The sequence below is a fragment of the Phocoena sinus genome, chromosome 16 (assembly GCF_008692025.1).
Source record: "Phocoena sinus isolate mPhoSin1 chromosome 16, mPhoSin1.pri, whole genome shotgun sequence".
Classification (NCBI taxonomy): Eukaryota; Metazoa; Chordata; class Mammalia; order Artiodactyla; family Phocoenidae; genus Phocoena; species Phocoena sinus.
This window is the reverse complement of record NC_045778.1, coordinates 73,218,080-73,236,049: the sequence shown is the minus strand read 5'-3', so window position 1 is coordinate 73,236,049 and position 17,970 is coordinate 73,218,080. Positions and strand designations below refer to the sequence as shown.

Sequence of the window (17,970 nt, the reverse complement as noted above, 5' to 3'; positions counted from 1 at the left end):
GTTATGAAGGATATAATAACTGGTTGACAGTTTGGTTTCAACTGGTTGAAATGTATTAGCATTTCTTCCGGTTAGTGATATTATGGATGTCTTTATTGAGCTGACAGATGAGGTCCCTCTTTTACTTTTCGTTATTTTATCTTTTAGGGCAAAATTGCCTAAGGCCAATTAGTTATGTGGCAAAAAACATTTGGAGCCAAAACACTTGCAGCAAAGATGCCTATGGCAAAGATGCATACTGCGAAAGTACCTAGAAGCACGAGCTAGAACCAAGAGATGAAAGTAGTTAGAGGAGGGAAGAGGTCCAGCAGCTGAGCCCTGGAACTTTTCAACCTTAGAGGTCAGAGAGATAAGGAGCAGACAGAGAGGTAGGAAGAAAATCAGGAAAGGGTGATCCTGGAAGCCAAATGAAGACAGTGTTTCAAGGAGGATGCAGTGATCATCTGTGTGTGTGAGAGGAGATGGAATCCAACGTATTGGTAGGTAGGGGCTGGCTCTAGATAGGATAGTGGATGGAGAGTAACAGGAGGGAAGGCAGAGGGTCTGAGCACAGATGAAGATGGGTGGTATATGGCGGAGTGCCAAAGTTCTCTAATTTTTCCACTGTTTTGGCCATCGGCTGAGAGTAGAGAAAGGACGTACTGGATAATTAGAGAGGGGAAAAAGTATGAACTAGTCCTCTGGGAGAGTGGGAGTGTGGCCCAGAGAAGTGGAGTAGGGTGGCTGAACAGCAACACAGTGCTTGCTGAGGCTGGTGGTCGTGAACTTAAAGTGAGACTTGTCAACATGGCTGTGCATTCTTCTCCAGTCACATTAGGTTCTAGGCAAGGAGTGGGTGGAGTGTTGGGTTGGCCAGGGTTTGGGGTAGAATAAAGGGAGAACTGAGCAAGAAAATAACTAAATGATGGAGTCCAAGTTGTGTCTGGAGGAAACAGAGGACAAGAGGGATGAGAGCAGCGAAAAGGAAGTACAGTTGATGAATGGATTGCAGGTCCCAGTCAGGCAGTAGGGTTGTTCAAGTTGTGATCTGATAGAATTAACCATAGGTGGTGGTGGCCAGAAAATAAGATGTTTGAAAACAAGATTTGGGAACTGAGACGGTTAGTGTGACAAGGTCTGGGTTAGGGGTCAGCAAACTATGGCCTGTGGGTTAAATTTGGCCTGCTGCCTGTTTTTATACAGCCTTGAGCTAAGAATGCTTTCTCACATTTTAAAATACATTTAAAAAAAAGACTATTATCCTTTTAGTAAGAACAGTTGCTCCAATAATTGAAGACATTGCTTCCTGGCCTGCAAAGCCTAAAATAATTACTACCTGGCCCTTTATAGAAAAAGTGTGCTGACTCTTGGTCTAGACTCTAGGGTATCACCATGTGTGAGTGGCTGAGCTCAGGTAGAGGACACGTAGTGAAGGCCAGGTGGCCAGGATCATTTACTGATACAAGGGTATAGAGCCCACGAATCATTACGATGGTGGTGTTGGAGAGAGTGACAGGGAGCCAGAACTAAGAGCCAAGGAATGAGGGAATGTGACCTGGGTTCTGAAGATGCCTGTAGAGGACTGCAGTGCGGAGGAATCACATGTGGCCTAGACTGATGGCATGAATGTCAAAACTCAGAATTTAAGGGAGGAGAGAGAAAGAGAGAGAGCACGCTCTGGAAGTAGCTAGTGGGAAGAGCTAGTCGGTCACTGGTTACCTCCAGGCACCAGTGGTTTGATGGAGGAACACAGCCACCCCTTGACAAGGTGGCAGGGGCAGCAGAGTGCTCAGGGCTGGCCCCAGTGACGGAGTTAACGGTGGCCTGAACAAAGAGCACAGGCAAAGGGGAAGTTGGGTAGGGCCCCCGCTGGCAGAAAAGGCTTTGCAGAGGAAGCCTTTGGGCTGAAGCTTGAAGTACTAGCAGGAGTTAGTCAGGTAACAGTGCGGGGGGGGGTTGGGGAGGGGCGGTATATATATGTGCAGGAAAGCATGGTATCTTTGAGCACTGACCTCAGAAAATCATGAGTGAACTTTGGCACAACTGGAGGTTCAGAATCAGTGCCATTAGGAGCTTTGGGTGAAGAACATTCTTGTTTCTTCTTTACTATTTGCATGCTGAGGCTTAGGGATATCGACCGCTCCGTGTAGATGGGCAGATGCTCTATGAATGAAGCGTGACACACATTGGCCTTTAAACTTGTTACCTCCCCATGTGTAAGGTAGGAAAATGTATTATATAAATATTTATGTAAGGATTTATTCATTTCTCTCTCCAGCATTTTTTGAGAGTATCTTGTCTACCTGATGCCTTGCCAGGCATTGGGGATACAGTGGTGAACAACACAAATATGGTCCTTCCCCTCTCTGAACTTACAGTCTGCAAGTAATTACACTGAAGTATGGTCAGTGTTAAGAGAGGATGTTACTGGCGCTCAATGCCTTGGCACCTAAACTTATCTGGGGGCCAGGGAAGAATCCTGGCAGAAGTGACGTGTATAGGTGATTGTTGCCAGAGCAAGGAATGGGCAGTGGTGAATTTCCAAGTGAAGTGATGGCATGCGCTGGGTTGGAGGTAGGAGACGGCTGTTTCGGGCACTGAAAAGACACTGAGTGTGCGGAGAGATGGGCCTAGAGAGACGATGGGGGCCTGGACTGGAGTGGTGTCTCCGTTTCCACGTGGCTTCTTTTTTTTTTTTCAGCCTTGTGGGATCTTAGTTCCCTGACCGGGGACTGAACCCAGGCCCTGGGTGGTGAAAGCACGGAGTCCTAACCACTGTACTGCCAAGGAATTCCCTCCACGGAGCTTCCGATGAGCGTTCAAATCTTCCTCTCTCTAGACTGCAAAGTATGAGAAGGCAGGAACCAAGTCTGTCCTGCTCAACTGCTGTGTACCTACCTATGGGGTATTTACCTCCTCAGCCTGGCACATAGTAATGGTTTGTTAATATGACGTAGTTTGTTGAACGAATGTATAAATGTGAACCTTGGTTTACCCCTGAAATTTATTATGTTCGTCATTATAAATACCTTCATTACAGCATTCTTGTAAACAAAACAATGAATGTGAAAGCATTTCAGTAAACTGTAAAACGTTATACTTGTTTTAAAACTGTAAGACATTATGTTGCAAATATGTATAATGTAGTACTTCAGTTGTGCCCTTAACAACTGTTTTTTTTTTTTTTTTTTTTTTTGCGGTACGCGGGCCTCTCACTGTTGTGGCCTCCCCCGTTGCGGAGCACAGGCTCTGGACGCGCAGGCTCAGCGGCCACGGCTCACGGGGCCCAGGCGCTCCGCGGCACGTGGGATCTTCCCAGACCAGGGCACGAACCCGTGTCCCCTGCATCGGCAGGCGGACTCTCAACCACTGCGCCACCAGGGAAGCCCAACAACTGTTTTTTTGAGAATCATATTTATTCCACTCAAGTCAGAAAAGCCCTCCAAAACACTGTATTAGAGAAATTATCCAGTCATATATAGTACAAAAGTAGCTTGATTAGGGAAAAAACCTTTATCACCCTGATTACTTCCGTTTGCCACTTCCTGAGTGGCTTTTAGTATACTTAGGTTGCTTGTTTTCTACTGAGCATTAATCAACAGCAAGTATTTATGCTTTTCTCCAGGCCCAGAAAAGATCCTATCTTGACCCTCATTGTGTACTCATCTATCTCTGAGGGCCCAGGCAATCTCTGTGTCCCCAATTTTAAAATTTTACCTAGATATGAAATAAGCTTGCTTATTTGTTTAAGTTACTTATTACAACCCTCCTCCCCATACTAGTCCGGGCTGTGACAGGTCACCACTATCTCCAGTGGTGAACATCGCTGGCCCTAACGATACCTGCTCAAAGCATCTGTGTTAAATGAATAAATTCGGCATTTTAACTCAGTCAAGCCAGGACATTCTCTAGGCGGATGGGACCTGACAGTTAACTTTGTATGACTCCGCACAAGTCATGTTAAAAGAAGAATCTGTGCCTTCCCGCCAGACAGAAGCTCTGACCCAAATCTCACCTTTCCCACCCAGATTGTCGCTCGAAGAGTGAGGTGGCGGAGAACCGGCTCTCTAACATTTCCCCGCGGAGTCCCCAGGTGCAGCCAGAGAGCTAGGAAGACTTCGGCCGGCGCCACGTCAGCCGGCAGGCGTGCGGCCAACGCGCCTGCGCGCGAGGAGGGGCGGTGCGCGGGCGAAGGCCCGCCCCTACATCCGGGGCCTAGGCGGCGGCGGTGCCGCCGCGCGGGGGTCACGTGGCCCTTTCCTTTCCGTCTCTGGCCGGCTGGGCGCGGGTTACTGCTGGCGAGGCGCGTGGAGCCTTGCGCTGCTACCCCTTCGTCTCCTCTCCTAGCCCGGGCCCCTAAGGAGTTCGCTGACGCCGGGTGAGCTGAGCCTGCCGCCAAGATGCCGGCCTATTTCCAGAGGCCGGAAAATGCCCTCAAACGCGCCAACGGTGAGTAGGGGATCAGGGCGCGCCGGACTGGGCGGCCCGAGGCCTCGGAAGTCGAGGCGCCCGGGCCAGCTTCTCGCTGCTTCGCCGCTCAGCTGCGGCTGCACAGGAGGCCGATGCGGCTTGCCCGCCGCCGACTCAGGCCGTGGTTGGGCATGGTGTCCCTTCTCACTCCAACCGACGGGGGGGTGGGAGGCGCGGAGCAGGGAACCGTCGCTCGAGGGCCCGTCCCTCCCGCCGCCGCCGCCGCCGGGTGGGTCTCGGGGCTGCGGCTCCCGAGACAGGCCTACCCGGGCCCGAGCTTCTCCCTCCCGCCCGCCTCCGCTTGGTCCTCCAGACCACGGGGCTTTCAGCTTCGGCCCCGCGCCCCCGGCCGCCATCTGGGAGTGCCGGGGAGGAGGAAACATGGCTCCCTCCCGGGGACAATGCACGCCAGAACCTCGGCTCCACCTCCCGCCGGGCCCGGAGCCGGGCAGTCCCACCTCCGGCCCTCCCGCAGACAGCTCGGCACCCCCCGAATCCAGCCCCGCGCTTTGCGGGGTCACGGTCCACTTACCCTCTCCTCTGACCACTATCTCCGCTTCGGGGACTCTGACCTATTTAACCCGTTTCCTATTTTTTCTGGCGTTGATTATTGGCAGCTCAGAAGCCTACTCCGAATCACAGGAAGTTGGAACAGAGTTAATACTGTAAGAGGGAGTTCAAGTTCTCTATCAAAGATAACGAAAGTGAGGCCTAGGGAGTCTGGTTTGCCCAAGGTCACTCTGGGAGTTAGTTGTTGAGCTAGGAGCCTAAAACTAAGGTCTCTTCCAGATCAGTCGATTTTTTCACTACGGCGCTGCTACTTGCGATTTTTATTTACGTGTACTTATGGGAAAACTTATGGCGCTTCTGGGAAACATTGTGCTTGTACCGGTCTATTCAGGAGGCTTTTATTACGTTGGCATTATGGGGGTGCAAATGTATTATACGTGCCTCTGGTCTTTAAACACTTTTTTATTTAGGGTTTGTAAGTGTTAAGGGCGTTCATTGCTCTTAGTTTCACCCTTCTTCCATCCAAACAAGTTTTGGATCTTATCCATGTTGTAGGTCGGTATGCCGTGTCTGTTAAGCTTTTATGCTTGTGAAGCTTATTTTGTTAGTTTGTTTGAAAATCCTCTTAGGAAAAGGTCAATATCAGTCAGTACATACAATTGATACTACTGATAATCTGTCGCGACCAGAGGTCTGTTTGTCACGTGCTTGTTATTTTAACTAGAAGTAAGAATTTCGGGGAGAAGTAACAGTCTGTGAAATAGGATAGTGCCATATTCTGTGGAATAGAGTAATTGTTTTAAAAACAATTGAAACTACAACTTTGATCTGATCACCCATTTTAATTCTCCATCTAATAGTCAGAACAGGCAAGTTTACAGATGTTGATTAATTTATAGGAAAGAAAATAGATTGAGGTGGAAATTTAACCCTACAAAATGAGCTAGCAAAGTTAGGGGAAAAAAATTTTTTTTTTGATGTTTTGAAACTTAGAGAATTATATTGTGGCATACCAAATGACTTGGGTGAAATTACTGCTGTAATTGCTTCTGCAGATCTGTTTTACAGTCCTTTGAATGCTTGACCAACAGACATTTTCCCCCCATGTTAATTGGCTAAAGCCCTGTAATCTCAATGGCCTAAATATTACACATTTGATGTGTTCAGGCCTGTTTCCTTTGCTCCTCCCTTCTGAATCTTTTTATGAACTTAATATGTCAGTAATTTTTTTAAATTAGAAGGGATATATGATATGTAACAAATCTTAAATCTTTTCTCACAATTTCTAAGTTGAAATAGATTTGATTCATGGAGGGCAATATGGGGAAAATGTCAGAAATTAAAGTAGGCAGGATGAGAAAGGGACACTGAGATGGAGGTGGAAACTTGAATTTTGTTAATGTAGTTTTTCAAAAAGGCCCCTTTAAACTGTAGGATGAGCGTAGGATGGTAGAGATGCCTTACCTCTCAAGTAGTAATTTCTGTACCTTTGATCTGTGAACAGAGAGATCCTGTCTTTTAGTGTCAAAGAGCAGAATGTGGATGGCAAATGACACTGCTTACAAAACTTTAAATAGGATGATCAAAGCACATTTTATTTTAATGGAAATAATCTCATTTATCTATAACATTGGTAATCTCAATCACATCTGGACCTCATCCATTATGTTATTCTAATAAAACATGAATAAATTTAAGTGTAGAATAGTTTATCAGAGCAATATTTTTGGAAACAATTGGAAAACAATCATCCAGGAAAATGAGAACTTGGCCCAGCAGTTACAGGCAAGAAATTCATTCCCCAGAATCATTTGGAAAAAGCCCTTTTCCGGTTTATATTGTTAAGTAGTGCCAAATCAGTTGCTTCTGACCCTGTAACAGCTTTTTAACTTACACTCTACAACCAATGACTTAAAAATGAAGTTGTTAATAAACCTACAAATTGTGTAACATTATAGCTTATCTACTTGGTCCGGTGCACAAATAAACTAGTAAAATTGAAGGGTTGACCTAAAGTTTTTCTTTATAGGTAGACACATAGTTTCATTCATGGTGTCTTAAAGGTAAACTCAGAATGCCCACCCTCCTAGTAATAGTTGGTAATTCCAGATTTTAATTTTTATTTCAAAAATATCAATCTGGAAATGAACATTTCTGTAAATTTTGCAGTAGAGGTTTTAGTGTGTGATAGTTTTTTCCAGCCTCAAAAACTTTTTTTCCCCTTCATTAGATGATTCAGAGGATCATCTAAACTATATCCTCAGATATCAGTTAGGATAAAGACAGGAACTCACCATCATGGATCATCATGAGAAACTTCTTTCCATTTCATTGTTTTCTTTTAAAAACATCCTTGCCTGGTATCCATGTTTTCCTTTTTTTCTTGGTGGTGGTGATGGTCCTATGAAAAATTATTTTTTAATGCATTTGCTTTGGCTTTTATGAAACTATTGTTTCGGAGTTTGAAAGTATTGAATTTGGAATCCTAAATTTTGACTGGCTGTTGAGGAAATGAAAAGTACTTTTAGTTGTATCACTGAACAAGACTTTGTTTTTTTTAAATGACATTAAGATACCACACGAATTTAAAAATAAGATATTGGGAAAGTGAATTATTTTTTGACAGTTTAATATTTTATCACCACATCATGCGTTGACGGTGTTAAAAATAAGATATTGGGAAAGTAAATCATTTTTTGACAGTTTAATATTTTGTCACCACATCTGTATTGCGTTGGCGGTATTTATCTATGGTAGTATAGGATTTAAATCCTCAGCATAAGTTTGGGAATTGGATATAATAGGTTATAATAGGTCATTTTGGTGTGCTGCTGTGATATTCTTAATGTAAAGGATAAATTAAAAAACATTTACTCCCCAATTTTTGGCTGATAGAAACTGTGTATGTCAGTTTTGAAAAGCATTTAAAGTACTGTTGGGTTTTAAAATAATCTGTGCATGCTCCAGGAAGAAGATGGGTAGGTCCTCCCCTTAAAATAGAAAAGGCTTATTTCAACAAAGTATCTAGTTGTATTACATCTTTGTTTAATTTTGTAGGATTTATTTGGGGGGAGGTAATAAAATTGACTCAACTGAAAATGGCCTTTCTGTCATATTGGCAGGTTTGATGTTGAGACTGTTGAAGTATTGAAGAGGGGTTTATATTCATTTGCCTGTAAGGAATATGATTTGATATAATATGGGATGATGTAGGATATTGTGTTAAAGATACTAAGTTCAGTATGTTTTGTGATTTATCCTGTGCAAGCTTTTTAATATACTAGAGTTGGAATATTGTTTGTAGTTTTCTGGGAGGAAGGAATGTTTAGAAACAGCATTCCTGAAAGATGTGATAATTGGGAGAAGAAATAACAGAGTTACTCACTAAATCTGTAGATCTAGTAAATCCTCCAAATAAGAGACATTTTTATCTGTTTGCCTAGCACAGTTAATGTTAGATAATGTTATACATTGTTAGGTTAACACTTAAAAGAATTTCTTGTCAAGGATTTTTTTTTTCCTTAGGAGGAAGGTAAACATGATTTTAAAAAACAGATGTTTTAAGTTTTTTATAGTGTAAACTAGTGTTTAGTTCTGCCAAATTATTTTTCAAATGTTCAGTGGAGAGATTTTTCTGTGTGTGAAATTTGCCAGTTACTGAGTTTTAAGTTGAACATAACCAGAAAAATACCACCCCCTAGTCTATTAAGTGTACAAAAGAAAATAAGATGAGAAAAAATATAAATTTTAACCTTGGTCAGAAATAATGTGATAGAGGAGACTTTGCTTTTGATTGAGTTTCAAAACGAGCAACATACCTAAGATTGGAACTGATTTTGAAATATTGCCATGTACATGCCTTCAGGTTTAGGTGGTGAATTTTAAGAGTATACATTTCTTTGCTCTACGTTCTATTTTTCTTTCCCAATTAAAAAATAAACTTAATTTTAGAAATTTGAGATTTACAGAATTATCGTATAGTACAAAGGGATCCCATATACACCACACACAGATTCTCCTATTAATGAATATCTTACATCTGTGTGGTATATTTTTCACAATTAATGAATCAATGCTGTTACATTGTTATTAAGGAAAGTCCATACTTTGTTCATATTTCCTCAGCTTTTCCTAATGTCCCTTTTGTATTCCAGGATCCCATCTAGGATACCACATTACATTTAGTTGTCTCCTTAGGCTCCTCTTGGTTGTGACAGTTTCTTAGGTTTGTTGATGGCCTTGATGGTTTTGAGCAGTATTGGTCAGGTATTTTCTCTCTCAGCTGGGATTTGTCTCAATATGTTTCTCAGGTTTAGACTGGGATAAATAAGTGGAGTGATATTCTGTGCTCATAGATTGGAAGAGTAAATACTGTTGTCAGTTTTTCCAAACTTGTTATATAGATTCAGTGAGATCCCAGTGAGCTTTCTATTTTTTTTTTTAAACTTATTTATTTTATTTATTTGGCTGGGTCTTAGTTGCAGCATGTGGGATCTTTCCTTGCAGCATGTGGACTTCTCTCTCACTGTGGTGCGTGGGCTCCAGAGCGTGCAGCCTCAGTAGTTGCAGCGCTCAGGTTTAGTTGCCCTGTGGTGTGTGGGATCTTAGTTCCTGAACCAGGGGTCAAACCCACGTCCCTTGCATTGGAAGGTGGATTCTTAACCACTGGGCCACGAGGGAAGTCCCCATGAGCTGTTCTGTAGGTATCTACAAGCTAATTCTGAAGTTTATGTGGAAAGGCAAAAGGTGTTGTATAGCCAACACAATACTGAAGAACAAAGTTGGAGTACTCACCCTACTTGATTTGAAGACTTTTCTATATGGCTACAGTAATCAAGACAGTGAGGTATTGGCAAAAGACTAGACAGATCAATAGAGAATGATAACTATAGAGCCCAGAAATAGACCCACACAGTCAATAGATTGTAAAGGAAAAAAGTCAATCTAACTTGTTTTTTCTGCCTCAAGTCTTAACATAAACTAACAAAAATTTCATCAGCCAGATCATTGTGACCGAAGTTATACTTGATTTTTCTGCATGTACAAGGGGGAGATTGTTTTCCCTCATGACTTGAATTTCTGGAACTTTAAAATATCTTAGAAAGATATAATTGGTACAGAGGAATTGAGTGAAATCTAGTTTTACCTGTAGGTCATATTTGAGATAGTATTAATTTTTCATTGTTTTACCTTGGATAATTTTGGCATAGCTTTAGAAGTCAAAAATAAATTTGAGCCATCATCAAAAAATCTAGAAACAATAAATGCTGGAGAGGGTGTGGAGAAAAGGGAACCTTCTTGCACTGTTGGTGGGAATGTGAATTGGTACAGCCACTATGGAGAACAGTATGGAGGTTCCTTAAAAAACTACAAATAGAACTACCATATGACCCAGCAATCCCACTACTGGGCATATACCCTGAGAAAACCATAATTCAAAAAGAGTCATGTACCAAAATGTTCATTGCAGCTCTATTTACAATAGCCCGGAGATGGAAACAACCTAAGTGTCCATCATCGGCTGAATGGATAAAGAAGATGTGGCACATATATACAATGGAATATTACTCAGCCATAAAAAGAAACAGAATTGAGCTATTTGTAATGAGATGGATGGACCTAGGGTCTGTCATACAGAGTGAAGTAAGTCAGAAAGAGAAAGACAAATACCGTATGCTAACACATATATATGGAATTTAAGAAGAAAAAAAAATGTCATGAAGAACCTAGGGGTAAGACAGGAATAAAGACACAGACCTACTAGAGAATGGACTTGAGGATATGGGGAGGGGGAAGGGTAAGCTGTGACAAAGCGAGAGAGTAGCATGGACATATATACACTACCAAACGTAAAATAGATAGCTAGTGGGAAGCAGCCACATAGCACAGGGAGATCAGCTCAGTGCTTTGTGACCGCCTGGAGGGGTGGGATAGGGAGGGTGGGAGGGAGGGAAACACAAGAGGGAAGAGATATGGGAACATATGTATATGTATAACTGATTCACTTTGTTATAAAGCAGAAACTAACACACCATTGTAAAGCAGTTATATTCCAATAAAGATGTAAAAAATAAATAAATAAAATAAATTTAACCTCAAAAGAGATGGTAATAGGTTCAGAAATTAAAACAGCCAAATTAAAAAGCAAGATTTAGGCATTTATATAGTATACATAACTGATTTTAATTCTCCTGAATTACTTTTCCAGAATTTCTTGAAGTTGGCAAAAAGCAGCCTGCTTTGGACGTTCTTTACGATGTTATGAAAAGTAAGAAACATAGAACATGGCAAAAGATACACGAGCCAATTATGTTGAAATACTTGGAACTTTGTGTGGATCTTCGCAAGAGCCACTTGGCTAAAGAAGGCTTATATCAGTATAAGAACATTTGTCAACAGGTATGAACAGCTGGGTTTTTATGTTTTCCTAAGTGCTTTTAGTAATTTTCAGAGGAGTTTGCCTCTGAAAGTTATTATGTTTTATATCATAAAGTTTGCTTTTAAAATATTTTATGGTTTGTTGGGGAAAGTTTTATTTATTTATTTTGTCTAGGTGAACATCAAATCTCTGGAGGATGTTGTTAGGGCATACTTGAAATTGGCAGAGGAGAAAACTGAAGCTGCTAAAGAAGAATCCCAGCAGATGGTCTTAGACATAGAAGATCTGGATAATATTCAAACTCCTGAGAGGTGTGTGGGTTAAATTGCTAAGTAAATTTTTCTCACTGTTTTTCTTTACATGTGTCTCCATCATACCCATTTGAAGTAGATGTTTGCTAGAAAGAATGCTTATCTTTGAAGTTTTAAATGTATGGTGTCCTTAAGAAGTCATGTACTATTCAAAGTTCATAAAGGTGGAAAATTACAACCATCAGATAGGAGGGTGTATACTAATTTAAATGGCTGTAATACAGGTTGGGAATTCAAATACTTTGGCACTAAGTGATAGCTTTACAGTGTGTCCAGAGTTGTAGTAAACATTTAAACTATTTTATAATGATCAATTTTGGTTTTGGTTTTTTAATCATATGGCAAAGTAGGAAACCATGTCTAAAATTGTTTTCAATGTTTTTAAATATTTTTGTAGTGTTCTCCTAAGTGCTGTAAGTGGTGAAGACACTCAGGATCGTACAGACAGATTACTTTTAACTCCATGGGTTAAATTCCTGTGGGAATCATACAGACAGTGTTTGGACCTTCTTCGAAACAATTCTAGAGTAGAGCGTCTCTACCATGATATTGCCCAACAAGGTAAAACAAGAACTGATTTGAAAGTTGACTTAAGGATAGGTTTTGCAAAAGATTAACTGTTAAAGTTAACCTCCTTTTCTCTGTAGTACTTATTTTACATAGTTTTTATTGTTGTAGATGATTAGCATTCATTTGAATATTATATAAATGATTATAAGAAACTTGTTTCATTAGTCAAGGTATTTCTCTATATTCCACTGATGTCTGAAACACCTTTTAAAGTCATTTTGGAATTTTCCAAGTGACTGAAAAGATAAACTTAACTTTTTGATTGCTTTCTGGCAAACTTGAGTTCTACTTTTGACTCTACAGCATATTCTTTGGCAAGCTACTTAACCATGTACTGGGTTTCTGAAGTCTTTTTAAGGTCCAGAAGACTTACATGATTCTATGAAAAACTATATATTTTTCCTTTCTTAAACAGTGTTACTGAATATAGAACTTAAACCTTGATGACTCGGGATCATCATAAAAAGTATCTAGTAGTTAATACTGCATGCACTTTTAATCTGAAGAACTGTGTTAAGTCTGTTTTCCTAATCTTGTCTTTTTGCCTTACTGTCAATGCAGCCTTTTAACTGTAAGTGACTTGAGAGTGGCTCTTGGCTTTTTCTTACTTTGGCCTTAGGCACAAGCAGGTGTTGCCATTCTTTTTAATATGGGGCTGATTGGCTGATCTGTTTCGTTATGGCTAGCATATGTGAATTTTCATTTAACACAAGCTAGGGCTCTTTGATAACAGTTGAGATAAATATTAACTTGTGGTTAAACTGCATCCTTTGAAATAGAAAATACTCTTTTTTAGGGGAAGGACAAATGTTATTTTAGCATAGCTTTTTTTTTTTTTGTGGTACACGGGCCTCTCACTGTTGTGGCCTCCCCCATTGCGGAGTGTGCTCCGGACGCACAGCCTCAGCGGCCATGGCTCACGGGCCCAGCCGCTCCACGGCATGTGGGATCTTCCCGGACCGGGGCACAAACCCTGCATCGGCAGGCGGACTCTCAACCACTGCGCCACCAGGGAAGCCCAGTATTGCATTTTTGACAGTAGAAAATGGCTATGTATTTTAATGGTGGAGCAAGTACTTCATTTGCACATCTGTGTACACAGTTGAAATTAGGTTACCACACACCCCCAATTTGTATTATTTAGTTTTAATTAGTGCAAAAGCTTGTTTTCTAGTAACATAGATAGGAAAGTTCATTGTATTTCAGACCAGAATTTTTTTGCTCTTTTAGGGTTTGAAGTGTTTGAAAGGTGAGTCCCTCCTAGACCTAAATTTTGAATCGCTTCCTTTTGTAAACTCTCCCAGAACCGTATTTTAGTCCTAGACCAGGACTGATGATTATGTCTAAAAGGTGGTCAGGGCACATGAAGTGAGTTATGACTCTGATCACTTATAAAGACTGATGGTGAGTTTGGTAAATCTTGTTAAAATAACTGACCTTAGTATATGAAATAAAACCTATTCAAATACTTAAGTTGATGGTGGAAAGTACCTAATATATTTTACACTTATGCTTATAGCTTTCAAATTCTGCCTCCAATATACCCGTAAGGCTGAATTCCGTAAGCTATGTGACAATTTGAGAATGCACTTGTCTCAGATTCAACGCCACCATAACCAAAGTACAGCAATCAATCTTAATAATCCAGAGAGCCAGTCCATGCATTTGGAAACCAGGCTCGTTCAGTTGGACAGTGCTATCAGCATGGAATTGTGGCAGGTATGTTGTGAACTGTTAGCTTTTCTTTGTAGTAATAACAGCCCATATTACCTTTTTTTTCTTAATGAGTATCTGCATCTTGATAATCTGTTGGTTAATTTCAATAGATAGGTGACAAATTTAAGGTTGTCTAATGGAGTAGGAAGAGTTCTGGACAGGAAGTCGCAGATATTTTGGTTTTTGATGCCTGCTGTCAGTTCTGAGCCAAATCATGTAATCTTTTTCAGACCTCAGTGCTCAAAGTATGGCTTAATGCTTGGAGGATATGCATTTACAAAATTTTTAAAAGAAGTTTCATGGTAGTTTTGTGTCTGTTTACTCTGATTAAAAAAAAGTCTAAGTTCATCTTTCCATCTTATTTTTGTAGTAATTTTATTGTATTTTATAAAAGTATTGGTGGCAACAGGTTAGAAATGACAAAGATGAACTTGTCCTCTACCGCAGAGAGCTACAGAAGCACTGCACTAGATTATCTCCTAGATATTTCAGTGCTGCCCTGACTTAGTAAGCTATGCACAGTGAATATCATACATTGGAGATCCCAGTGATGTTGGGAATCTTGTCCTCAGCATGGCCTTTTTACTCTAAGAATTCTGCAAAGACATTTTCACATGAATTGTTTTTATATATTTGATTCCCCCACCAAATCTAATTGAAATTGCAGAGGAAGAAACTAAAAATTGGTAGTTTTTCAGCCAAGTGGAAATGTGATTTCCCGCTCTCTCCCCATATTTTCCTTTTCTGTAGGGTACACCCTTGGAATACTGTCTGATGAACTAAAGAGGAAAAAAAGTTCAATAGAAGACAAGTAAACACGCTTAGTATAGGAAAAATAGATAAGTAAAAGGGAGAAAACATCCATTATCTTTATCACTCAAATAACCTCTATATTGTGTTTTATATCCTTTGAGATTAAAATATATATTCCCTCAAGCAGTATGATAATATGCATATTTTTTTAAAAAGTTTGGGCAATCTACTTTAAGCAGTTTAAGGATTTAGTGTTTTTGTAATTGTGATGTTTTTCTGAAATATATCAGATATTGAATTATAGACGAATAAAGAGAACCAGCCACACATGAAGACATTTTATTTGCCATTTTTATTCTTGTGTTCTGTATTTTAAGTTTCATAAAGAGATTTGAGCTAGATTTGTTTGTTTGTTTAGAATGCAATGACTGTAATTTGTACCACTAATTTTAGGAAGCATTCAAAGCTGTGGAAGATATTCATGGGCTATTCTCCTTGTCTAAAAAACCGCCCAAACCTCAGTTGATGGCAAATTATTATAACAAAGTCTCAACTGTGTTTTGGAAATCTGGAAATGCTCTTTTTCATGCATCTACACTCCATCGTCTTTATCATTTATCTAGAGAAATGAGAAAGAATCTTACACAAGAAGAGATGCAAAGGTAAGAGTCTTATTATCAGATAGTATTGAAATTATGAAAGAAATAACTTCTAAATGGCATGATAGTGTTTGATGAGGGTTTCTCAGCTTCTGCACTGTTGACATTTGGGGCTGGTTCATTCTTTGTTGTGGAGGGGACTGCATTCAGGATCTTCAGCAGCATCCCTGGTTTACCCACTGGGTGCCAGTAGCAGTCCTTCCAGTTGTAGCTACCAAAAATATCTTGACGTGGTTCTTCTTGGGCAGTATTCTTTTTTTTTTTTTTGCGGTACGCTGGCCTCTCACTGCTGTGGCCTCTCCCGTTACGGAGCACAGGCTCCGGACGCGCAGGCTCAGCGGCCATGGCTCACGGGCCCAGCTGCTCTGCGGCATGTGGGATCTTCCCGGACCGGGGCGCGAACCCGTGTCCCCTGCATCGGCAGGCGGACTCTCAACCACTGCGCCACCAGGGAAGCCCTTGGGCAGTATTCTTGGTCTTCAGTAGCTATCTTTTATCTGATAACTCTCCAACTGAGAAAATGGAATATTAGGAAAGTCAGTGTTAACGTATGAGCTTTCTCTCCGTGTATGGGTATTTAGAATCTAGGAACTAATTAGACAAAACAAATGAGTACTTCTATCAAGTAACTTTTTCCCAACTATAAAACATTAACTGTATAGAATATTTGGTGTGTGTATTTTTATGTAGATAGATAGTCTATAACCTAACAATCTAAAGACCATTTTATTTTTTTAACATATATACTTTTCTTTCAGTCATGTTTGGTTTTTATTGTACATTTCAGTTGGGCTCAGGCAACTCACATACCGTATCTTATTGGTAGACCATGTTATTTTGGCCTCTAGTAGAAATATATACACCAGATTGTTTTCCTTTTAGCTTTTAAAGCAATACATGGAACCAAATAAATGAATTTTTTTAGTATGTATTTTTTAAAAATGACTCTTGAGGATAGTGTTCATTATGTCATTCACTGTCCTGTACGTAATCCATGTCTGTTTGGGATAAGAAAACCTGATTTTCCTTTGTTGTTTCTATACTCTCCCATTAGAAAATACTGTAAGAGTACTGTCATAATCATTAAGCTGTCTTGCTCTGTATGTTATTTTCCTTAATCCTCACAACAGCCTTGTGACTCAGAAAATGAAGTATTTTGCCTAAGGTTCCAGTCTTGGGAATCGTGAAGCTGAGATTCCAACTCTAGACTCTTGTGCTCCAGAGCACACAATCCTTAGTGTCCTACGGTGCTCTGAATTCAACCCGACTTTCCTTTTGTGTTTTAAGGAAGCTTTAGCTTTTGACCCCCACTTTCCATAATTATGTTCACTTATGGTCCTTGTAATTTTTTCCTTTTTCTTATTGTCATTTTTCCCTTCGTTTTAAAAGCTGCCTTAAATGTTTTTATAAGGAAGTATGGGGTACATGCAAATGTGTCTGTTCTGCCGTCACTGCTAGAAGACATTGACGGTAGTAAGCGGGTGAATGAAGTTCTGCTTCTCCAAGTGTTCATTTTAGCATAGTCCATTTCTCTTTTAGTTAATCCCATGCTTTGACGAATACTTATGAGTACAGTTTACCATGGTGGTGTACATATTCTATCAGTGGCATATTTTACTAGAGGATTAAAGAGAAGTGTCTTTCTGCTTATCAAGTAACATTTGCATATTTAACAGATTGTAACTTTGTTCTCCAGAATGTCTACTAGAGTCCTTTTGGCCACTCTTTCCATCCCCATTACCCCTGAGCGTACTGATATTGCTCGACTTCTGGATATGGACGGCATTATAGTTGAGAAACAGCGTCGCCTTGCAACACTGCTAGGCCTGCAAGCCCCACCAACGCGAATTGGCCTTATTAACGATATGGTTGGTATAAGTTTTAGCACTCTTATGGCTTTGAACAGAAAGCTATATGGTCAGGTTTTATAATTTATGATTATTAAATGCTGGGAATTCTGATGCATGGACAAGTTTGAGAACCACTGGTGTAAGTCAACACTGTTCATTTGAGGTGTTTTGTCTTGAGTGAGCTGGGGTTAAATTTGATGTAGCAGACAAGACTTGGACTAGCTTCAAGGAATAATATGGGCCACTTGGTAAGAGAAGTGATGATGGGCAGGAATGTTCAGGGGCAATAGAAAAAAATCAACCTGATAGGTGTTAGAAATATGATAATGAGGCTAGGAAAGAATGTGAGTTAGATTAGGCCCAATTCTGGACAGTTAAAATGTTTCCAACTTTTTTCTTTTAAACTTTCATTGTATGTTACTAAGGCAGTGATACTTAATCAGGGCTATGCACTGAAATTTTGTGAAGTACTTTTTAAAATGCAGATTTCTAGGTTTCACCCACTGCATTCACTAAATCAGTTTCAGAATATGGAGCCTAAGAGTTTGTATCTTCACAGTGTTTTACATTGGAATCTTTAATTCAGTGGAAATTTATCATGTGAGTGTCTGTTACATGCCAGGCAAGTGATGCTTAAATGGATTTGCACTCTTAGAGGAGTTTAGATTTTAGAGATTCTGATTAACAGTAATAGTCTGACTTAGTGGTTATTGTGGTACACCTCCAGCAAATTACTTTGGGACAAGAGAAAAAAGAGGGACAGGTATTAGAGA

General features: G+C 40.3%; 1 protein-coding gene across 1 annotated transcript in view; it reads left to right on the top strand.

Annotated features, from left to right (window-relative positions):
- The first annotated feature begins 4,188 nt into the window (after nt 1-4,188).
- Nucleotides 4,189-17,970, top strand: part of EIF3A (eukaryotic translation initiation factor 3 subunit A) — a 33,770-nt gene continuing 19,988 nt past the window's right edge. Inside the window, exons 1-7 of the mRNA XM_032608688.1 lie at nt 4,189-4,428; nt 11,168-11,358; nt 11,513-11,649; nt 12,047-12,210; nt 13,739-13,938; nt 15,142-15,350; nt 17,044-17,215. Of these exons, the coding sequence (XP_032464579.1) occupies nt 4,380-4,428; nt 11,168-11,358; nt 11,513-11,649; nt 12,047-12,210; nt 13,739-13,938; nt 15,142-15,350; nt 17,044-17,215 (1,122 nt within the window). The 5' untranslated portion in view covers nt 4,189-4,379. The remainder of the gene's footprint in view (nt 4,429-11,167; nt 11,359-11,512; nt 11,650-12,046; nt 12,211-13,738; nt 13,939-15,141; nt 15,351-17,043; nt 17,216-17,970) is intronic.